General features: G+C 33.5%; 2 protein-coding genes and 1 pseudogene across 3 annotated transcripts; 2 read left to right on the plus strand and 1 right to left on the minus strand.

The window, feature by feature from the left end:
• Positions 1-3,897: 3,897 nt before the first annotated feature.
• On the minus strand, positions 3,898-8,819 carry LOC111310019 (single-stranded DNA endonuclease family protein). Of its 2 annotated transcripts, XM_022909110.2 has the most exons (13): positions 8,440-8,819; positions 8,027-8,100; positions 7,790-7,917; positions 7,649-7,700; positions 7,473-7,545; positions 7,308-7,381; positions 7,173-7,232; positions 6,904-7,069; positions 6,407-6,506; positions 5,764-5,846; positions 5,517-5,617; positions 4,849-4,979; positions 3,898-4,672 (listed from the first exon to the last, which is right to left on the minus strand). In XM_022909110.2, exons 1-13 carry the CDS (start codon positions 8,663-8,665, stop codon positions 4,156-4,158), a joined length of 1,785 nt encoding a protein of 594 aa, XP_022764845.2. In that variant the 5' UTR covers positions 8,666-8,819; the 3' UTR covers positions 3,898-4,155. The 2 variants fall into 2 exon arrangements, with proteins under 2 accessions (XP_022764845.2, XP_022764858.2); XM_022909123.2 differs by lacking the exon at positions 8,440-8,819 and having other exon boundaries at positions 7,790-7,921; positions 8,027-8,079.
• A 2,394-nt stretch (positions 8,820-11,213) lies between these two features.
• LOC111316495 (F-box/LRR-repeat protein At3g48880-like) lies at positions 11,214-13,832 on the plus strand (annotated as a pseudogene).
• A 2,341-nt stretch (positions 13,833-16,173) lies between these two features.
• LOC111310041 (membrane steroid-binding protein 2-like) lies at positions 16,174-17,752 on the plus strand. Its single transcript, XM_022909137.2, has 2 exons — positions 16,174-16,578; positions 17,098-17,752. The coding sequence occupies exons 1-2, from the start codon at positions 16,271-16,273 to the stop codon at positions 17,438-17,440; spliced, it is 651 nt and encodes a 216-aa protein (XP_022764872.2). The 5' UTR covers positions 16,174-16,270; the 3' UTR covers positions 17,441-17,752.
• The last annotated feature ends 2,875 nt before the right edge of the window (positions 17,753-20,627 follow it).

Below are 20,627 nucleotides of genomic sequence, written 5' to 3' on the forward strand. Positions count from 1 at the left end.
CATGTTTTTCACAAAAAAATTTACCGCACATGTTTCTAACAATTTGTTTGACATCATTATTTGATCCCAAAATTGAATTATTATTTTGATTTGTCTTTTTTTTTGTTATAGAGAACTCAACATGTCATCAACTACACCGAATATCTCCTCTGTACCAGTTCAACCGATAACAAATTCTTTTGCTAGCCAAATTATGTCAGATGATGGTAATGATTCAATGAATGAGACTTTACATATCACTGATGGCAACATAGATAAAACATCAGTCATCGATATCAATTATAGAGAATGTGATGATGCTGACCCTGAAGAGTGTGAGAAAGGTAATGAGAAAAAAAGGTAAAATACATCTACTGTTTGGTTGGAGTTCAAAAAAGTTACTCTTCCTGATGGTTTTAAAAAAGAAAAGTATGTCCCTTTGCAAGAAAAAGTTAACAATAAATGCAAGTAAAAGTACAACTTAATTTAAAAAGCACTTGATAACTTGTGTTAAGCGAAAATTTTTTTAGAATTAACAACAAATGATCAACTTTCAGCCAGTAGACACATGTGGTGATGTACAAATAGTACCTGCTCTCACAGATGACAAGTTTGATATGGCAAAGATGAGAGAGGTAGCTACACATTGGATATTCATGCACGAGCATCTTTTTTCGATTATAGAAGAGAAAGGTTTTAACATAATACAAAAATGTAGGATGCCTGAATGGAAAAAAATATCACGCAATACTATTAAAAATGATTACATGCAAGTGTATGAAGTAAAAAAGAAGAAGTTGAAGGCACTGTTGAAGACTGTTAGTAAGATTAGTTTGATGATTGATTTGTAAAAATCAAGTAATCAAAAGATTGAGTATATGGTTCTTACAGCACATTTTATAGATTCTAATTGGAGATTACAAAAGCGTGTTATTAGCTTTGTTCACATACCTCATTCTTATCGCGGTGTTGAGATTGCTGATTTTATTTCTAAGTGTCTAAAGGAATGGGAAATTGAAAACAAGGTGTTTACAATTTTTGTGGATAATGCTTCAAGCAATGATGGGGCTATTACATTTTTAAAGACATTTTTTCAAGAAATAGAAGGTTGCTTTATGGGAGAAAATTATTTCATGTTCGGTGTTATGCACACATCTTAAATCTCATAGTTTAAAATGGTCTTTCTGAGATTAAGAATGTGATTGGTGATATTTATGAAAGTGTTAGTTTTATTAATCAGAATGAGGCAAGACTTAACTCATTTTCTGACATAGTACAGCAATTATAGTTACCTAATAGGAAACTCATTCTCGATTGTAAAACACGTTAAAATTTAACATTCGAGATGTTGTCTACTGTAATCAAATTCAAAGAAGTGTTTCCAAGACTCAAAGAATGAGAATCTCATTATTAATGTTGTCTAAGTCATGAAGATTGGGAAAATGTAGAAAAAGTTTATGAAATTTTAAAAGCTTTTAATTTAACCACTAAAATCATCTCTGGAAGTGATTATCCGACTTCAAACTTATTTCTGAATGAAGTTTATCGTGTGAAAGTGTTGTTGGATAAAAGGATGAATGATGAAAATGAATTTGTTTAAGCAATGGTTGGTAAGATGAAGAGTAAATTTGATAAGTATTGGGGAAAATGTAATTTGTTAATAGCTATAGTAGCTATCTTGGATCCAAGGTGCAAAATGAGGGTGGTTGAGTTTTATTTTCCTCGAATGTACCTTAATAAAAAAGCAAGAGAAAGTATTACTAGAGTCTGAGGTGCTCTTTATGAGATTTATGAAGAATATGTTCGTGAGTATCAATTTGGCAATGAGCATAGTGCTAAAACTCAAGTACATGATAGTGGTATTAGTGGTATGAATATAGAAGCTTCTTCTTCTGGTTGGTCTGAATTTACAAATTATGTAAAATCAGTTGAAACTACTCAACCACAACAATCTAATCTAGATGTCTACCTAGCTGAAGGCTGCTTTATTTATAAAGGAGATTTCACTAAGTTTGATGTTTTAAAATGGTGAAAAACGTGCACTTTGAAGTACTGTATTTTATCTAAGATGGCTCAAGATATATTTGTTATTCCTATTACTACAATGGCTTCAGAAGCTATTTGTAGTGCGAGAGGTAGAGTTATTGATACTTATCATGCTTCTTTAGCTCCTGACACAGTGCAAGCATTACTTTGTGAAGAAGATTGGTGTCAGAATTTTCATGTAGTGAAGAAAAATAACAAAGTGAGTTTTTTTATTATTATTATTTTGTTATTGGGTGATTATCATTGTTTTAATCTAATTTTTAACTATTATTTTCTTTTACTTTATCTATATAGAAAGAGAAGTAATCAATTGAGATTGCACTCAAAATCCCCTAAAAGAAGGATATCTAATGTCTTCTATACATGTATGAAATATTATTGCTAAATATCTTTAATTTATCACAACATTACTAAAGAAAAATAGGTGGTAGCTCGTCCAGATTGAGCTTTTTGCATTATAATTTACGAATCGTAGGTTGACTAATGACAGAAACTCATTTAAGGCAATTGACAAGACATTGTCTATATTTTTTGCTTTGATTATAAGGCAATTGACAAGATACAATACATGTTGATGTTAATGTTAAAATTTTAAAGTTATTGATCATTGCAATGATATCGCAATTTTTTTTTACATGGGTGCTTCTACTATTATTCTTATTGTTAATTATAATTTGTTTGTTTTGTAATTATTCTTTTATGTAAGTTTGTTGAAAAACAATATGAGCCTAATATTCATTTGAAGATATAATATTGTAAAGGCAGCATATGTATTATTGTTGGTTTGTTGTAACTTATTTCTGAACTTATTTGCTTGGATATTTAATCTCTTTCAATTAAGACTTTAGTTTCTAAGTTTCATTATGTCTTTTATTTGTATGTTGTATTTGAATAATTTGATGAGACTTTTATTTGCTTAGATTTGGCTGTTGTGTAAGTTTTTATTATTGTTGTTGTTGTTGTTGTTGTTGCTATTATTATTGTTATTATTTTAAAAATATAATATTTATTAGGTTTGATAAAAAATAGTTGTAAAAGATCTCGAGCTTGAGTTTGAGCTCAAGCTCGAGCACCAATAATCGAGCATTTGTCGAATATATGAATTGAGCTTTATTGAGCGAGCTCGATTTTGATCATGAATCGAGCTCGAGCTAAGAAAATGAAACTCGATCGAATTCGAGCCTGAGTATTGAACCACGAGTTAGGAGTCGAGCTTGAGCTTTTCACTGTATGTACTCAATTCAACTCGATTACACCCCTAGCTCAAACGAAGCTGACGAGTGCAAATTTAGTATTTTTTGTAATATTTGTTTTTTTTAAAGAAAAAATTCGATAATAGATAAGTTACTCAGTTCCCCAGATCAAGAGCCAGGATAAAATATGTCGTACCTAACAATTTAAGACATATGACTACAGGTCATACCCACCGACAACACTCGAATCCAAGACCTTTTCATAAAAAAAAATAATATGAACTGATTGAACCAACCATTTGTTGATATATTTGTTTTTATCAAAATATAAATAAACAACAACATTGTAATATCAAACATCATTGACATTAGACCAAAAAAAAAAAAAGATACCGTATAAATTTTTACAAAAATCATAAATTAATTTGATAAAAATTAAAGGTATATTTTAAATTTGTTGGTGATACTAAGCAAAAAAAAAAAAAAAAAAACAGACACCTCGAAAATTTTAACAAAAATTATAAATTGATTTGATAAAAATTAAAAGTATGTTTTAAATTTGATGTATTAATGTAAATTGTGAATGATAGTTTATTTTATATAAGTTAAAAACCGAGTAAAAGGCCCAATGCGATTTCAATTTTTGGGCTGGGCCGATCAGTCTTGTATAAGGAGTAAATAAAAAAAATTTTATCTTCCATTCGATAACGTAATGGTATCCTAAACAATTGCATGAAAATAATCCCAGTAGCTTTGGTTGTAGGGTGTGAGTTGTGAGGCTAGCATCTGAATGGATGCATTATTTATGAATGACGGGGAATTCACAAAATAACACACAATAGAACACAAACGTTAAACAGCAGAGCAACATCTTTGGCATATTACAACAAAAAACATGCATAAGAGTTGTCTATCCACTGAGTGCTTCATGGCTCGTTCAGTGAATGTCATCTCGAATGCTGGCAAGAAAAAGTCTAAGCTCTCTTGCTTTCCTTGCATGTTCTGGTGATCTCTCAGTTTCAGAGTCACTCAAATCGATTACACTAATGTCTTGACCATTCATTTGAGTAAATCTGGAAATATTCTGGGAGTGCACCTGTGGAGAGGGGCTCGAAAGATCAATAACTTCATGCTTTAGGGCAGTTGCACCAATTTGTATGCATGACATTGCAGCTTTGCTGTCAGCATTGCCTTCTGACTCCAAAATAACCGGGGGATCTTGGTTTATGAAATTAACCTCAGTTGCTATGGTCATTTTGTCAGATATAACTTTTCTTGAAGCAATGGGACTGGACTTGCACCCTAACTCGATGTCAAGCAACAGATCTTGGAGTTTCAGATCTATTTCAGCCACAGAACAATTTTTCTCTGATTTCTTTGGCCTTGATTTACGGTGATTTTTCTTCTCTAGAGCTCTTCTATCATCAAACTCTCTAATTTTTTCAGGACAAGCACTGTGGAAAACAGGAAATGAATCATTTATTCAGAGTATACATTGATTTCAACCATGGTTTTGTTCTTATATACATACATATATATATATATATATATATATATATACACTTTTATCTTCCTAAGTATCAACTTGTCATCACTAGATACAGGTAAGCAAATGATAATGGCAACATACCTCTCTATGAGATCTGCTGAAACTACAGAGGTTTTAATTCCAACGAACTCTTCCCATGACACCTCAAAACATTCTCTCCCATGAACTTTTCTGCGCTTAATAATTGCTGATACAGGACACTTAACTGGAACCTGTAATGGGAAAGCTTACCAATAGTCTAGGATTTAAAGATCAGCCTTGACACTATCAAACAGGAATTTCAATGGAGAATTAAATATAATCTCACATATTTTCATGGTGAATAAAGAGATTATGATGCATATTCTGGTTACAGGTAATCACATTGAAACAATCTATCTAAATTACTTCATATATGAGTCCAGTCTATTTCCTTAACTAGAATCCAAAATGATTTAATGGTAGTCTAATCATTTCTTAAACCATCATTTATTAGCGCTGCTTGTGGTTCTCATCAAAAGGATGGTTTTAGCTTTTAAAAGTGCATTGGAGAGCACAACGATCTGTTGACATTATTAGCAACTCTAAGCAAACTCTCTCAATAATAACACTTTCAAAATGACACTAGCAATTACTTTTTCACAACATGAATGACCAATAAGGGTCCTTCAGAAGCAATAAGTCTTTCAAAAGCAGCAAGTCAAACAAGAATTTCAATTTGCAGATGTTCAGGAATGAATTTGTATAAGGATGTTAGATGGCAGTAGTACCTGCTTCAATGGAATGTTAACACCTAATTGAGATGAAGTTGATCGTAAATTGGCAAACCGTCGCAAATCTCTTTCAGCAATCTTTGGAAGGATGTATTCATCTGAGCCATTGATACACTATGAGCAGTGTAAAATGCATGCTTCCAACTTCCAAGTGCATGGTTGTAGTGATGAACATATAGCAAAAATTGCATGGACAAGGACATGATTACCTGTGCATGTTGGTAAATTTTGGAACAAAGGATACCTGTTTTTTCAGGAGGCCACTCAAAGAACTGAGCACATATCAGTTGAAGTTGCTGATGCTGAAATGGATGCTGCACAAGAACCCTACAAGAATAAAGCAGTTAAAAAAACTTCACAGCCTGGCTTCTAAAAAGCAAGAATTGGTGACTACGCCCAATCCCAACTATCAGTCATCATAGGCTCTAAATTCTCCTAAATCTCTGAAACTATTTTCATTAAAGATTTATCCTTGACTATCACAATATTTAGAAAAGGTCTGTATGCACAGTAAACCCAGAATCTTTTTTTAATCAAACAAACAAAAACAAGGCTTTAGGACATAGTCAACAAACACAATTCTTTTCTAGGAAAAAGTCAGACACCCTTAATGCTATAAAGAGGTACTCCATCCATAATTAAATCAAACATGCATATGTCCATGAGAGAACACATGTCAATATCAACTTCGTTTCATCCTTTTCATATGCATATACATTTTTTAAGAGGCGGAGGGGGCTAGAGAAAAGAATACAAAGAGAGATACAAAAAGTTTAAAAAAAGAAGAAGAAAAGTTAGATAAAAAAATATAGTAAAACTGTTTTTTCTACCGAGTGCCTTGTGTTGGTACAAGATTATACAAAGAGAAATTATCTATATAACTTTACCTATGGACTACATCAGAGTCTGCCGAGTAGCACTTGGGCTTCATATATGCTTCCACCACTTGCAAAGACTGATTATCTCCTTGCGAATTCTTATTGCCTCCTATCATGATCATTTAAAAAGGTTAGCTGTATCAGTTTGAGCATATGTCAATCTACTCACGTCGAGCTTAAAGTTCAATAATACTCAACCAACATTCTTCTAAATAGTAATCTCAATCAATATATGACAAACTATGTCAAGTGCTATTGTTTCCTATAAAAGAGAAAAAACCTTTTGAAATACAAGGATAAATTTACTAGTTGGACTAAAGGTACTTTATAGAATTCATCTCACAATATGATAAGCATTTTGCTGATTCCAGTACTATTTACAAATGGTTCTTCCTTTCTAGCTCAATCATTTTGTCTAGGGAACCTTAACTTGATAAAATTTGGAAAACCAGATGCACAAGCTAGTAATATCCAAATCTGTAATGGTGGAGGGTTTCTTCATTCACCATTCATGTTCACTTCATGACACAATGTGGTTGCCTTGTCATTGCACTTGACTCGACCCTGTTTCATTGAATTTTTTTTCTTCCTTGTAAAAGACAGTCCTTCCGATGCAATTTTTTGAAGAATATCATTGTCTCCAACTGATTTAATAATCTGGCATGCTGTCTCCTATATCAGCAATGAAGGTGAGTCTCATGTTCAATAAGCATTTTTAAAAGAAGCAAAAAAAAACCCACCAGGATATTAGGAGCATTTTGATACTGAAACATACCGGACCCAAACCATGAACACCCTGAGAGTAATCACTGCCAAGAAAAAGGGCCAAAGAAATCTGAAAATCCCAAAATTTTGAGTTACCAAACAGTAGAATTAACTATTAGATGATTGAAGCAAAGATAAAAATTACCAAGGAGTTCCTTCCAAATCCAAGTTTTTGCTCTATATCATCCATTTCATAACAAATAACATGGCCTCCTTCCCCTAATTCAAAATATAAAAGGGCAAGATTTATATTTTTACAAAACAATACCATAAAAAAACTCAAAAGGTAAAATAATACCCACACACTTACCGAGGCAAATGTCTCTGTACACTGTCCGTGCGCCAAAAAGGAAGATATCTGAATCAGAAGAGAAACACCCATCCTGATGATAGCAAAGTAACTTCATGAAGGGAAGGCATCTTCGAACTTTGAGTGCATTACATAGTATTCCAATTGTACTCTCTAAGAAAAAAAGAACTACTTACACATAAGGATTCTAAGTTTAATAATGCGCATTGTGCTTCAGCTTCCTCAATCCTGAATTTCAGGGAAGAAAAAGAGATGGAAGAATTATCCCTGGATTCATTTTCAAAAGATAGTGAACCACATAAAATATCGGAAATTACCCATCTAGGCAGGGAATACCAAGTGCTAATCCAAGGGATTTTGCTTCTTTGATCATGCAAGAGAATTCAGATCCCATATTCCTTCTAAGTGAGGGCAACTTTTGTGAATTTGTCCCATTCTGAGCAGCCTGCCTTAAACAACTAACTTAAGTTCCTCAAAAGGTAACTTTCCCAAGAAATTGTAGCAACAGAAAGAAATTAGAGAAGAAATATGGAACAGAGTGAAATATAACATACCTGATTCTCTATCTCAATTCCTGAGTATAACCGCCGCCTGTATGTAGATAATTTGATGGCAGGAATTGAACCATCTGACAGACGCAAAAGAATGTATTAAAATGTTACCATAAATCTACAAGACTACAACTAAAAAATGAAAACACTCAGCAAATTTTGATAAAGCATGACAAGTTCGAAAATTTATGGTCTTGTAATTCATTTGGCCACTGTCTCCGCAAATAAATGCAACAGTCACCAAATTGAATCGTCGAAATAACAAATTCAAAATCGTCAGCAAAATCCTATTTCAGGAAAAACCCCAACTTTAGAAATCCTTTAGTAAGCTGCCATTTACACAAAATCTCCAACTTGGAAAGAAAACCCATATCCTATATCACTTGAATCAAAGACTGAAGATCAAAGGAATTTACCGGTGACAAAAATAAGGCTGCAATTCAAGGAAATGAGAGCCCTTAGGCGGTGAAAGAGACCCTTGAGGTAAAGCTTATCTTTCATGGGACAGTGAGATCTGTTAACATTTTGAAGCTGCACCATCCAACAGGACAGATCTACACATACCCTTTGGTTCTGGAGATAATGAAGAGGCAAAGTTTTCTTGCATGATTCCAAAATATCCCACAAATTCTTCACCCCCATTTTTCCCTCTGCTTCTCCTTTCCCGTTTGGGAGTTGGGAAATTGAAATAGCCACAGAAAGCGCGAGATATACTGTTCATGAGCCGAGCTATTAACTCGACCCGTAATCTGACTCGTTAAGCCCAGGCTTGGGCTAACGTTTTGAGTCCAAGCCTGGCAGAACATAGAGATATTATTTTATTATTTATTATTTATTTTTATTGGTAGAGGATAAGAGATGGAGATGGAAGAATTATAACTGTCAAACTCATTCTAAATCTTCTTCCCCACTAATTGTTGAAGACATTTTATAATTTAATTTAATTTCAAAGTAATATATACTTTTTCTGGACTCTTAACGCTGAAAACTTATGTCTTTTTCATACTTTTAGTTATTATATAAAACTGGAAATTATTGAAAACAAATTTCCAATGAAAAACAAAGCTCATGAATCCCAAGATTATCTTTGTCTTAAGGTAACTGTCTCTCTTTTTTTCATATATATATGTTTAGATATAGTTGTTTTTGAGAGTGTGAGGTGAAAGTTAGATCAATATGGATCTTTTCTTTAAGGGGTAATTAAAGATGGAAGATCTACTTAAAATTGAAGGAACCTAGATTTGTTGAAGCATGAAAACTTGATTTTGTTAATAGTGAATTTTTTTTCTCTTTTAATTGCAGAGGTTGGTTCTTCCTTTGGCGTCTTTGTACTGAAATTGTTGAATATAGATCTTGTAGATGAAATTTTTACTGTTGAGAATGAGTTTTCTGTCTTGCGTAGAGTGAACAAGATAGATGTTGTTATAACGACGGACTTGAAGCTAGGAATTGAAGTGGAATGCGGTAATTAGGAGTATCAGAATATCAAATAGTATCTGTTTTGTTGGTATGGTTTCTGTAGGGTTTTATTATTGACTGTCGCTTGTTCAATGTTGTTGACGTGATATAGAACAAGTCCGTGTGAAAATACTTTCACCCTTTCTGCGTGTAAGGTCTTTACTTATAGATTGGCTTAAAACAATGAAATTTCCGAGTTAAAAGTTAGAGAATTTAACCATTTTTTTTTTTACATTACTATGTTTAATGTATTCAATATTTATTACTACTCAATGTCATTCAATTTGTAACCTTTGGTACATGCCGTCGACCAATTTCAGGTTTTTGATGTGCTAGGTAATTCCCCTTTTAGCTAGAGTCATAAATTCCATGGAATGGCTTCTTGCTAATGTTATAATTTAACAATATAAAGTATCTTGATGTTGCTGGATGAAATACAAGATGATGCTGGTGAGAGACTTGAATCTTGAAATTCCTATGATATATAGGTTTTAAGTTGAAAAGGTGGGAAAAAATGCAGTGAGGGGATAGGATGTAAATTATAAATTTTATCGAGCCTAATGGTAGGCAGTGGGCTAAAAATGTGAAGAGATAATAGGTAGACATTTGTAGCATGGAGATTCTTGATTCCTTAGATCAAGATCCATTGTCTGAGAGAGATCATGGAGGGTAATGTGATATATTAGCTGTTTGGTTATGTAGATTTCTTGGTATTGCACGGCGGTTGTATGTAAATCACACCGGAGGTTAACTTCTGTTTTCAATTTATGTTAAGAAACGAGATTTGTCATTAGCATGACAGTTGTAAAATGGTGAATGTTAAAAGTGGCTTGAAAGTTAGAAGCTAGACAAAAAGCTGGATTAATCGGGATCTAGGAGGGTATATTATCAATAATGTACATGTAGCAAAGGTGGTTGATCTATTTATGCTAATACAGAAAGCGAATATGCGGTATATTTATGAATTCCTTCAATTGTGTTGCCAAAATTGGATAATTTTATATTTTTTCGAGGCAACAGTAATTTTAAATTATTTAGACATTGACAACTTGTTGTCCATTTTCCCACATGAGTCCAATTGATTGATAACCTCCTAAGTTTGGCTGAAAGGCAAGGAACATGATTTTTTTTTGAAGCACAGTATGGTCAGGGCCTCACTTGATGGTGTAGTTATATACTTGCATGCTTGTACTTGTGTAGATAAAACACATTCTCTTGTGTATGTATTCTGCTTTCTTACATAGTAGGAAGAGTTTTGGACCAAATTTTTATTCATGGTTGTGACATGTGCATGCCTGTTTAATTGCATTTTGATTCTTCTCATATTATCATTGCTAGGCATCTTTGAATGGAAATCAAGGACCAACGGTATATTTTTTTAGTACATGGACCAACGATATTTACTTCCCTTTTTTCCTCACCATATGGATTATGGAATTTATTGCCCGCAATGCCAGCTAGGAGTATCTTTTTGGACTTTGAATTCATTTTATAAAAACACCAAGAGAGTGAGTTTTCATGCTTCCAAGCACAATCTTTTATTTTTCCTTGGTTTTCAATACGGAATGTCGCCTTGATTATTCTCTGAGGACAAGATGTAAACTTCTATCTGCTGAATGCTGATTCATCATATAATTGTCAATACAAGTTATATATATAACGGACTGAACCTTCTATATATAGTCCACGTCTTTGTAGGCTTGATGATGCTGTGAAACTCCTTGGAAATATTAGAAAACTTGGTTGAATGGAAGAAAGTCACTCTGTAGCAAGGAGATGGTAGGACTTTGGAACAGATATGTTGGTGAAGATCTTCTAGTCTTTTGACATCTTTAAGTTAACATGCATTGTTCTTGTCTGCAGTTCATGGAGTATGGCCTGTTGTGATCCTCTGTTAAAGGAAAACACTCAGCGATCAAGTCAAATTTTATCAAAATTCCATTGCAGCCTAATGTACCTTTGGATGCTAGTTCTGACAGGACATTGACCCGTTTGTTGTAAGATATCTTTGAGTCTCGGCTAGGGAAACGTAATGGCCTTGATTTGTCACTTTAATCCTTATGTGAGCAACGATCAATTGACCAATACTGCTTAAAGGTAATTTTCGTGAATTTTACTTATTTAGAATATTCTCAAGCTGGTGTTACCAATCTCAACAGTAAAACCTCTTTCTTTGTCTAGAGTTGATGATGATCTCTGTGAAATAAAAACATATTATGATACTTCATCTTAATGTTTGAAGGGCGCCTGCTAACAACGATTATTTGTTACCTATATCATGAGCATATCTAATGCTTTTCTTTGAGTTTCAATATCAATTACCATGGTGTTTTCTTGTATTAGTATCTTATGTCATGTTTAATGCATAAGATTATTAATAGGATAAAATAATAATTATTTTATACTATATCCTCATTTAGATTCTACCGCACTTCTGGTACGGTGCAATTAAGTTCATCGTACCTTCAGTTGAATCCAAACACTAATTTCAGTGAGATCAAGTCAACATAAATTTTTCATTAATTTTTTTTTAAAATCCCAACCACAGTAATATTTTTTAATTACAGTTACAATAATTTTTATTATTGTTTTTAATCTCATCGCAGTCAATCTCACCATCCATCCAAATAGAACCTATATTTGATTTGTATCTAAAAAAAGAAATAAGACTAATCATCCTCTTGACATAGGATGATTTAATCTTCCCAAAGTGGAGAAGATTATTTTTAAATAATCCATAAACTTATATGTCCTATATTTTATGTCTTTCAAAATTATATCAATAATTTAAATTTTTTTAATCTTTTTAAAAGGATAATCTTGACCAATAAATAAATTATCCTATCATAATCTTTACATACATAACAGAGATCAAGATGTTTAGATGAATATGTTGTAAGCCAAGAAGAAACAAAATAAAAAATAAAGAGATTAGAGAAAAATTACAAATAATCTAAATTGAACAAAAAATGAGAGAGGATCGTTTGCGATAATTTGAACATGTAAAATGTAAGCCTAGCTATGCACCGGTTTGGAGAATTGAGTGTCTAGATCTATGAAAGATCAAAACATCTAGAGGTAAATTACAAAATATATGAAAGCAAGTAATAAAAAAAAAATGATATGATGATTAAAGAATTAGATGAAAATGTGATTATTGATAGAAATGAGTTGCACAAGAAGATACAAACTACAACCTAACTTTCTCTTATTTAGTTTTTCATACAGTCAACCCCAGAGTATGGGATATATGGCTTAGTGTGTTGTTGTAATCCTTGCATACATAAAAAATAAGATAGTATAGCATTATTTAATTTAATGCTAATCATAATATCATCTTATCCTATCTTGCCATAATCTTATGCACTAAACACATCCTTAGCTTCTTTAAAAATGCATTTGATAATGGTATTGATGAATGGTATTGTATATATCAGTGTCTTTTCTTGCCATTAAACTGATCAAATTGCACCTTGATTTCCTGTGTCTGCGCGTGTGTTTTTTTATTTTGGGGGAGAGGGGGGGGGGGGGGGGGATTCTCCTCACAAGTATATGCTGTTTTGGTGCATGCATTGGAATGTGATCTTGTTTTTCTTTACTGCAGTTGCCCCCGCCTCAGACGCCTTGTTAGGCCGGCTTGGAACATAATAAAGAAAACTGGAATATGCAAAGCTATTCACATCTGGCGGGATCTTGAGTCGCTTACAATGCCTAGCATATCAAACCCTCCATATCTCATGGAAGAAATTGCCAATAATTGCAAGAATTTTAGTGAACTCAAGGTAATGGGACCTTTTGACAATTTCTTTGCCGCTAAGATAATAACGTATCTACCAAAGATAAAGGTTTTGAGTCTCCGCTGCTCAATGCTTGTGAAGGATGTCCTGATCTCCATCTTGGATGACTTACAAAACCTAGAAGTGCTTAACATATCTCATTGCCTTCCGATAAAAATACCACCTCCTCCTACCCCAAGAATAATTATAAGGGAGCTCGATCAGTCTATTCTTGAGAAGGCATCTCGGTTACGTGAATTCGTAACATGCATGAAAGACTCTTGCATCATGTATCAGCGGATGAGAAATGATGAAGGGCTTATGAGGTGGTACAAGTATGAAGAAGGGCTTTGGAAAACTATGAGGTGAGCTCACTTTTCCTTTGATTTGAGCCTTTTGAATTTGAATTTTAGATGGTCAGATATCTACAACTTGATAAGCTCATTCTCTATTCTTAAAGTGTAGCTCTTGTGCACATTACTTGGAGCGTCCAATATCAAAATATTATTGGGGTTGGGTTAGAACCTTAGCTATTGTACCATTTTTCCCCCATTATTTCTTTGGTTGATGTATTCCTTCTATGCTGTAAACAAAAAAAGAGGTTGTTGAGTGAAGATAGTTGAAAACTGTCTTTATCGTGCATTATGTTTCTTCAAAACATTCAACCTCCCAGTGGCTAGTTTAGATGATCTGCTCCCCTTTGAGACAGGCATCTGCCTTATTACTTACTGTATATATGGTCAATTGTCCAATTTTTTTTCTATTCACAGATGATAGAATCTTTTTTAGGTAGATTTAGAAATGGAAAAGGAAAACATTAATCAATAATTCTTATGTCATGGATTTTTATTCTTAGCTGCACAAGAACCTTGTTTTTTCTATTTATTTGTTGGTTTATTGTGTTATGATATTTATTTCTTAGTTTAAACCTGGGAGTTCTTGTAATTCGCCTAAAAAATTTTTGGACCTTTGGGATTTGCGATACTTGGATCAATTGGTTTCCCTCAGTGTTGAGTTCAGATCCAAAAGATTAAGGAACTGCATATTGTCGATTGAGATGTGTGATATCTATGGACTCCACAAAGATGCATAAAGATAGAAAATAGCTAAACTTCTAACATAAACACATGTTGGTACTTAATGTAAGCAATTGGCTCATGTCAATACATGCTGCGGCTCTTTGTGTCATTGTGTGTGGTAGTTAATAAGTTTAACTCTTTAAGACAGGAAAAAACTGAAGATGATGGTCATTTTTAGATCAGCTGTCTGAATATGAAACACTCAGTCTTCTAAAAATAATTGTTAAAATAGAATAGTACAATGGTATTCCTTTGATATAGCTAGTTTAACCAAATATGAATCTGGTCCAAAATGGTGGGAAAGAATTCAAGATTCTAACTTTTAAGGATTAGGTTTTTTGTCATATTGCTTTTGTGGCTCATTTGATTGATCTCCTGGTACCTTGATTTATTTATCTATTTACTTTTTCTTTATAGTTCTTTGAATTTCAATCTAAAAGAGTTGTTCAACTTTGAAACTTTCGAAACTTGACTATCATGTCTGATAACTTTGCCAAACATCAAATTTCAAATATATTAAAGTCAGTGCTGAGAACATCACAGCTGAAACAGCTTTTTATGTTTGAAACAGATGATAGCACCGATTTTTGCTTTGCCTTTTCATATCTTCTTTCTATCCTTTGACTCATAATCCCTCTAAAAAGTATGAGTTTATAAATACATCTATAAAGATTAGGATTAAAAAAATTTTAAATTTAATTCAGTTGATTCATTTAATTATTTTTAAAAATAACATCTAATACTTTTAAAATTCAAATTTCAGTCCTTAGCAATTTTTTTTTTTAAATTATGAGTGTATTTTCTTTAAAAAAAAAATAAAGGTCAAGAGTGAAGTCATGCTTTCTTAAAGGTTCTTAACTAGCCTTTCCCTAGTTTAAACCTAACCCTGATTATCAGAATTGATCAGGAGGAGTCCCCAACTATTTGGTGGCTCCCTGCATGTGTTTTGACTGAGCTGTGGTTCCTTTTCTTTTCGGCTTTTGTCAAATTTCATTCCTAAAATCGTATAATATTGAACCATATTATCTCATTTGTCAACTATGAATACTTGATCATAGGCAATTGGGTTAAAAATTTTCTTGAATTAAAATTTAATAATTATTCAAATTTTTATTTATTTTTTTTATAATCAATTATATTATCAAATATTTATTTTTATCAATTAAGTTTTTGTTAAAAAATATGATTAACTGTTTTTTTAATCGAAAAGTTTAATTGAATGAAAATATATGTATAAAAATTTAATTAAGTAAAAATAACTGATTAAGATTTTAATTAATTCAAAATAAAAAATATTAGATTTGATTAATTATAATAAAATATTATAAATTTAAATAATTATTAAATTTTTATTTAAAAATTTTTGTCCTTGTACTTTGATTGTAATATGCAATCATAAGAATTTAAAAAGAAAAAACAAAATGAATAGAAAATAACTTAACCATAGATGTGGACTACCCACCATTCCAAGGACTATTAGGTAATTTAATTGATTAAAAAAAATCAAGAAAAAATGTATCAATACATCATTTTGTATTTAAAAATTAAAACTAACAACCAAAATATCTCCCATAAATCAATTTATAAAATTAAAAAAAAATCAAATTCATAATATAATTCATACCAATAAATCAGATTGAGATTTTACTGATTTAATCAATTTAATAAACTAATTAAAATCTTTTATAAAAAAATAAAGTATTTAAAATCTAATATAGTATACTTGATAATTTAATAAATTAATATGTACTTGCCTAATTTTTTTATTAAAAAAAAAAAAAAAAGAATTTGCAGGAGAAACGGAGTATAAAATGTACAGGCGGATAACTCCATTTGTACGAGCATAATAGCCGTCTGCTCCAATTTTAAGACCAAAAGACTCTGACTCTGAGTTTGAGACAAAAAATCGCCAGAGAAGAAAAAGAATTTAAGCGATGGCTTTGCAGCTATGGGAGACTTTGAAGGCCGCTATAACGGCGTACACGGGTCTATCTCCGGCCACTTTCTTTACTGTTCTTGCTCTGTTGTGGGCCATTTACTATGTAGTAACGGGTCTATTTGGATCGTCCGATGATCATTACCAACGGACAAGGGCTTTGCAGGAGCAGACGGAGCCGCTTCCACCTCCGGTTCAGCTCGGCGAGATTTCCGAGGAGGAACTTAAGCAATATGATGGGTCGGATTCCAAGAAGCCACTCCTCATGGCAATCAAGGGCCAGATCTATGATGTTTCTCAAAGCAGGTTTAAATATGCTACTTTTTCTTTTCTTTTGGCTTTAGATTTTGGGTTTTTTTTCTTCTTGGGGGTCAACCGGTTTGTTGGAAAATCAGCTTTGACATAGTAGCTTTATGGGTATGAAATTTTTGGGGCTTTTATTTATTTTGTGAGATGCTGCTTTTGAGGTTTTCTAGAAATGATTAATTTTTTTCTTCTATATTATTTCTCGCTTTAATTCATTCATGAACTTTAAAGCTTTCTTGGTTGCAGATTTTTGCTGCGCTGCTGGTTTCTTTTAACTTTCAGTTCATGGAAATTACTTTCCGATTTCAAGATTTTCTTTTTGTCAGATATGACCTATATGTAATGTGTCGGGAACACTTTAGTATCACCTTTTCAAGTGATCTATAACATAATTTGTGGTGAAATTCTTTATGATTGTAGAATTTGCAAGAGGCATCGTTAATCATATATGTGCAAGAATTATGCATTAAATGAATGAGAAAGTTCTTAGCTGTTCCCTGAATTTAATATTTCTTGCAGAATGTTTTATGGACCTGGTGGACCTTACGCATTGTTTGCTGGAAAGGATGCTAGCAGAGCTCTTGCAAAGATGTCTTTTGAAGAAAAAGATTTAACTGGTGACATCTCTGGCCTTGGTCCATTCGAATTGGATGCTTTGCAGGATTGGGAGTACAAGTTCATGAGCAAGTATGTTAAGGTTGGAACCATCAAGAAGACAGTTCCAGTAAACGAAGGGGATGGCGGTGGTGAAGCCTCAGGTGCTACAGAAACTGATGCTAAGCCAGCTGAAGATGGTCCATCACAAGGTGTAGTTGCGGGAACAGAGGAAAAATCCTCTGGTGCTGATGCTAAGGAGGAGTGATATGATTGGGCTTAGTTGTCGCCGTTTCGATGGGGTGATCACTCTTTCTACTGAAGATGCCGGAAGATATTTCCTTTTGTTGTTTGAATTAATGCATTATGTGAATCTTATTCCATATATAAGCTTACGTTGTGCGGATACTCTTTTAGCAAACTTTCTTCAATATTTAGTTCATCAAAAATAAGTTGGGATGTTAAAACTTTGGGGATTCACTGTTGATGTATGCGGCCAGGAATTACTTTGTTCAACAAAATTACTATGTGCTGTAGTTGCATTAGAAGCTATTAAAAGAGGTCCTCCCCTTTCTCTCAATGCATGATAAATTTGTTCAACCAGGGATTACAGTCTTTGAGGTGCCTGCTAAATGCTGATACAGGAATGGTGAGTTTTTGAGTTCCAAGCTTTTGGATGCAAGCCAAGTGGGGCTAATTTTTTACTCGTTGTGCTTATGCATTTTATGCGGTAGAGCAAGAGTCTAGCTTAAAAGTAGGAGGCCAAAAGTGGTTTCTTGATTTTTTTTTTTTTTTGAAGGCGTTGGCAAATAGCTCGAATCGTGGAGACAAATATGTCAGAATAGAACTGCGGACAGTGAGAATCCATTCGATCATCCAATGATCTTCATGATGGTCATATTACAGATCCAAAAAACTTCCGGATCCAATCTACTGGAAAATCTGAAAAGCATTTGGTTTCGAACATTAAACTCAACTCTAACCAGGCCCAGCGGCCTGCACCTGTCCTCTGCACTTTTATGGCTGGAGGGCATTTGAGAGCTAAGAAAATGACCTCACTACATTCCAATTCATTCATTAACTGCTCGAGAGCTGCTAAACCAAAATGAATTTGTTTGGCTCAAACAAACCATGCCGAATTTTTATAATTCTGCTTTTCCCAATTATATCAGTCGAACGCTGGGATCTTATCAGCCCTTAACTAACCATGGACTTCTTTCCAGTATTGACTTAACCTTTACCGGATCTGAATTTGACGAATTATGAATTTACTTCTACATTCCAAAGCTGGTAGTTTGGCTTTTAACGTAATGTGTCACGTACAAAGCCAACGATTTACTGATATTTAATTCTTTAAAACATTTAACATGCTCTGGAGTTCGATAGGTAGATGACTAGAGGCTGAGTTGACTGTATTATTTTAGTTTTGCATGACTAGTTCCTAAATTTTTATGGACAGATTAGGTTTTAGTTGTCAATCATGCTAGCATGTATGCCAAAGCTGGCATGGGCCGTAAACAGTAACTGTATGGATGCACAGGAAATTTATAAGCGAGTCATGAACTAGGATTACTTGGCAAAACTTTTAACCGATGTGCGAAAAGTGGCTTACTGTGATCCAAGAAGCCCCGATAGGTCTTAGGGCAGCTTCCACTGTGGTAGGTACCTTCAACCTTGGTCGCAACCATTTTCACATTCTGAACCTGTCTCTCAAGCCTTTGAATCATAACAGGTGGTTAAAAACTGGAGAATATCCCCCCCACCATATTGGAGAATAGATAAAATTAGCTCCTGAAACCTCAGCAAGACTGCTTGCTGATGATAGAGATTCGTAGCCCACACAAGATATCAATTTGATGCTATACATTATAGGATCAGTGGATAGTGCATCTTAATCTAAAAGCTCCTGTTACTCAGGTCCCTCTAGCCAAGGAACAGAGTAGTTACAATGAAGGGCTAAGGTGAAAGGACAGGTGATTAAGCTATAAATTTCACTTTTTGAGGCTGGCAGTTGAGAAGAGCATTGAGCCATTGGCATATCCAATCAAGTGTACAATTTATACAATGCCTGATCTGATCCCTTAAAGACGACTAACCTCTCATTGAAGCCCATGTTATCAAATCTGTCCGGTCATGCCACTTTTGAAAATGATAGGTGGCACGTTCAATCAATCTTGCCAGGAACCTTATTTTGCGTTCCAGCATTTTACAACAAATTATCACAGAAACTTATGAAGTCTTGCTGGATTCATTAACACATGCCGACTTAAACTTACCTGTAGCTGAAGTTCATATCTAATATCAAGCTCCACCAAATTCTTGGCTCTTTGTTTAAATTCATCCCATTTGAGGCAAGATTGATTAATCCATTATGAGAGGTAGGCTTAATAATGATTGGAATATGGGCATTCATGTCATTCTAAATACTAGGAGTGATTATTAAGAACTGGTTGCTCGTTACCATTATATATAGACTTCAAACCTAGAAATCCAACTCAGAAGGTGCTGTTTTCCTAGGACTCCTTTTCCTGTCATTTCAGAGCATGAGAACTCTTATTCCTTTTCTTCCACTTCTGATTTTCGCAATTATGCTAGTAACAATCCATCTTTCTAGTTATCGGCAAGTCACCTTGGCTTCATACCTGGAAACTCAAAAAAAGTTAAGAACCAAGTTTTCCCTTTCATTTATAGAGCATTGTTCTGCTAGTTCCCCTTCTGTTTCTGAAAATCAGAAGTACAGGGCAGTTCACAGTGTTTCGCATCAACTTGTACCCGGAGGACCAAACCCACTGCACAACTGATCAGAATTCTATTTATGTTCATATGCAATCTTCCAGGAATGTGTGTTCTCTTCTCTTTTGAAGGCAGAGAGATACAGTTGGTTCTAGGAAAGAAGGAATAGAAAGTAAGGGATTTTCGCTTGGAAAGTATCTTCCCCATTTAGATCTGGAAGCAGATTCTTTCTACACTGGAACCAAAATGATCGTTTTAATTAGTTTGTGTGTTGAAAAGCATGTTTCAATGTTCATGAAATAAAATAAGCATAGGCAAAAAAAAAAAAAACTATTGAATTTGCCACGATAAGTTTGCATTTGTAGTTGGCTGTTCACTTTGTCAGGTGTATAAAATCATTTGTACCTGTGCAATATTAGAAGTAGTTCTTTTGTGACGTTTTCAGCTGGAGTAATGTATTTGAAGGCTTTTTATTGAGTATCCATGAATTTCGTTAATCTTTGCAGTAAATCAAGTTAAGCAATATGATCCTTTAATTGTATAGGCATGAACAACAAAGCTGACTGACAAAAGAATAAAAAAATCCGAGTTTTCTTCTTCACACCGATGCACATGTTAGAAGTCAATAATAGATTCCCACCAATAGAACACAAATTAATAAGCAAAAGTCAAGTATTGTTTTCCTTCGGATAAGCAATAAAAAATTTTAAAAAAAAGTTGGA

The sequence above is a fragment of the Durio zibethinus genome, chromosome 9 (assembly GCF_047325235.1).
Source record: "Durio zibethinus cultivar Kanyao isolate XHJ-2024 chromosome 9, ASM4732523v1, whole genome shotgun sequence".
Classification (NCBI taxonomy): domain Eukaryota; kingdom Viridiplantae; phylum Streptophyta; class Magnoliopsida; order Malvales; family Malvaceae; genus Durio; species Durio zibethinus.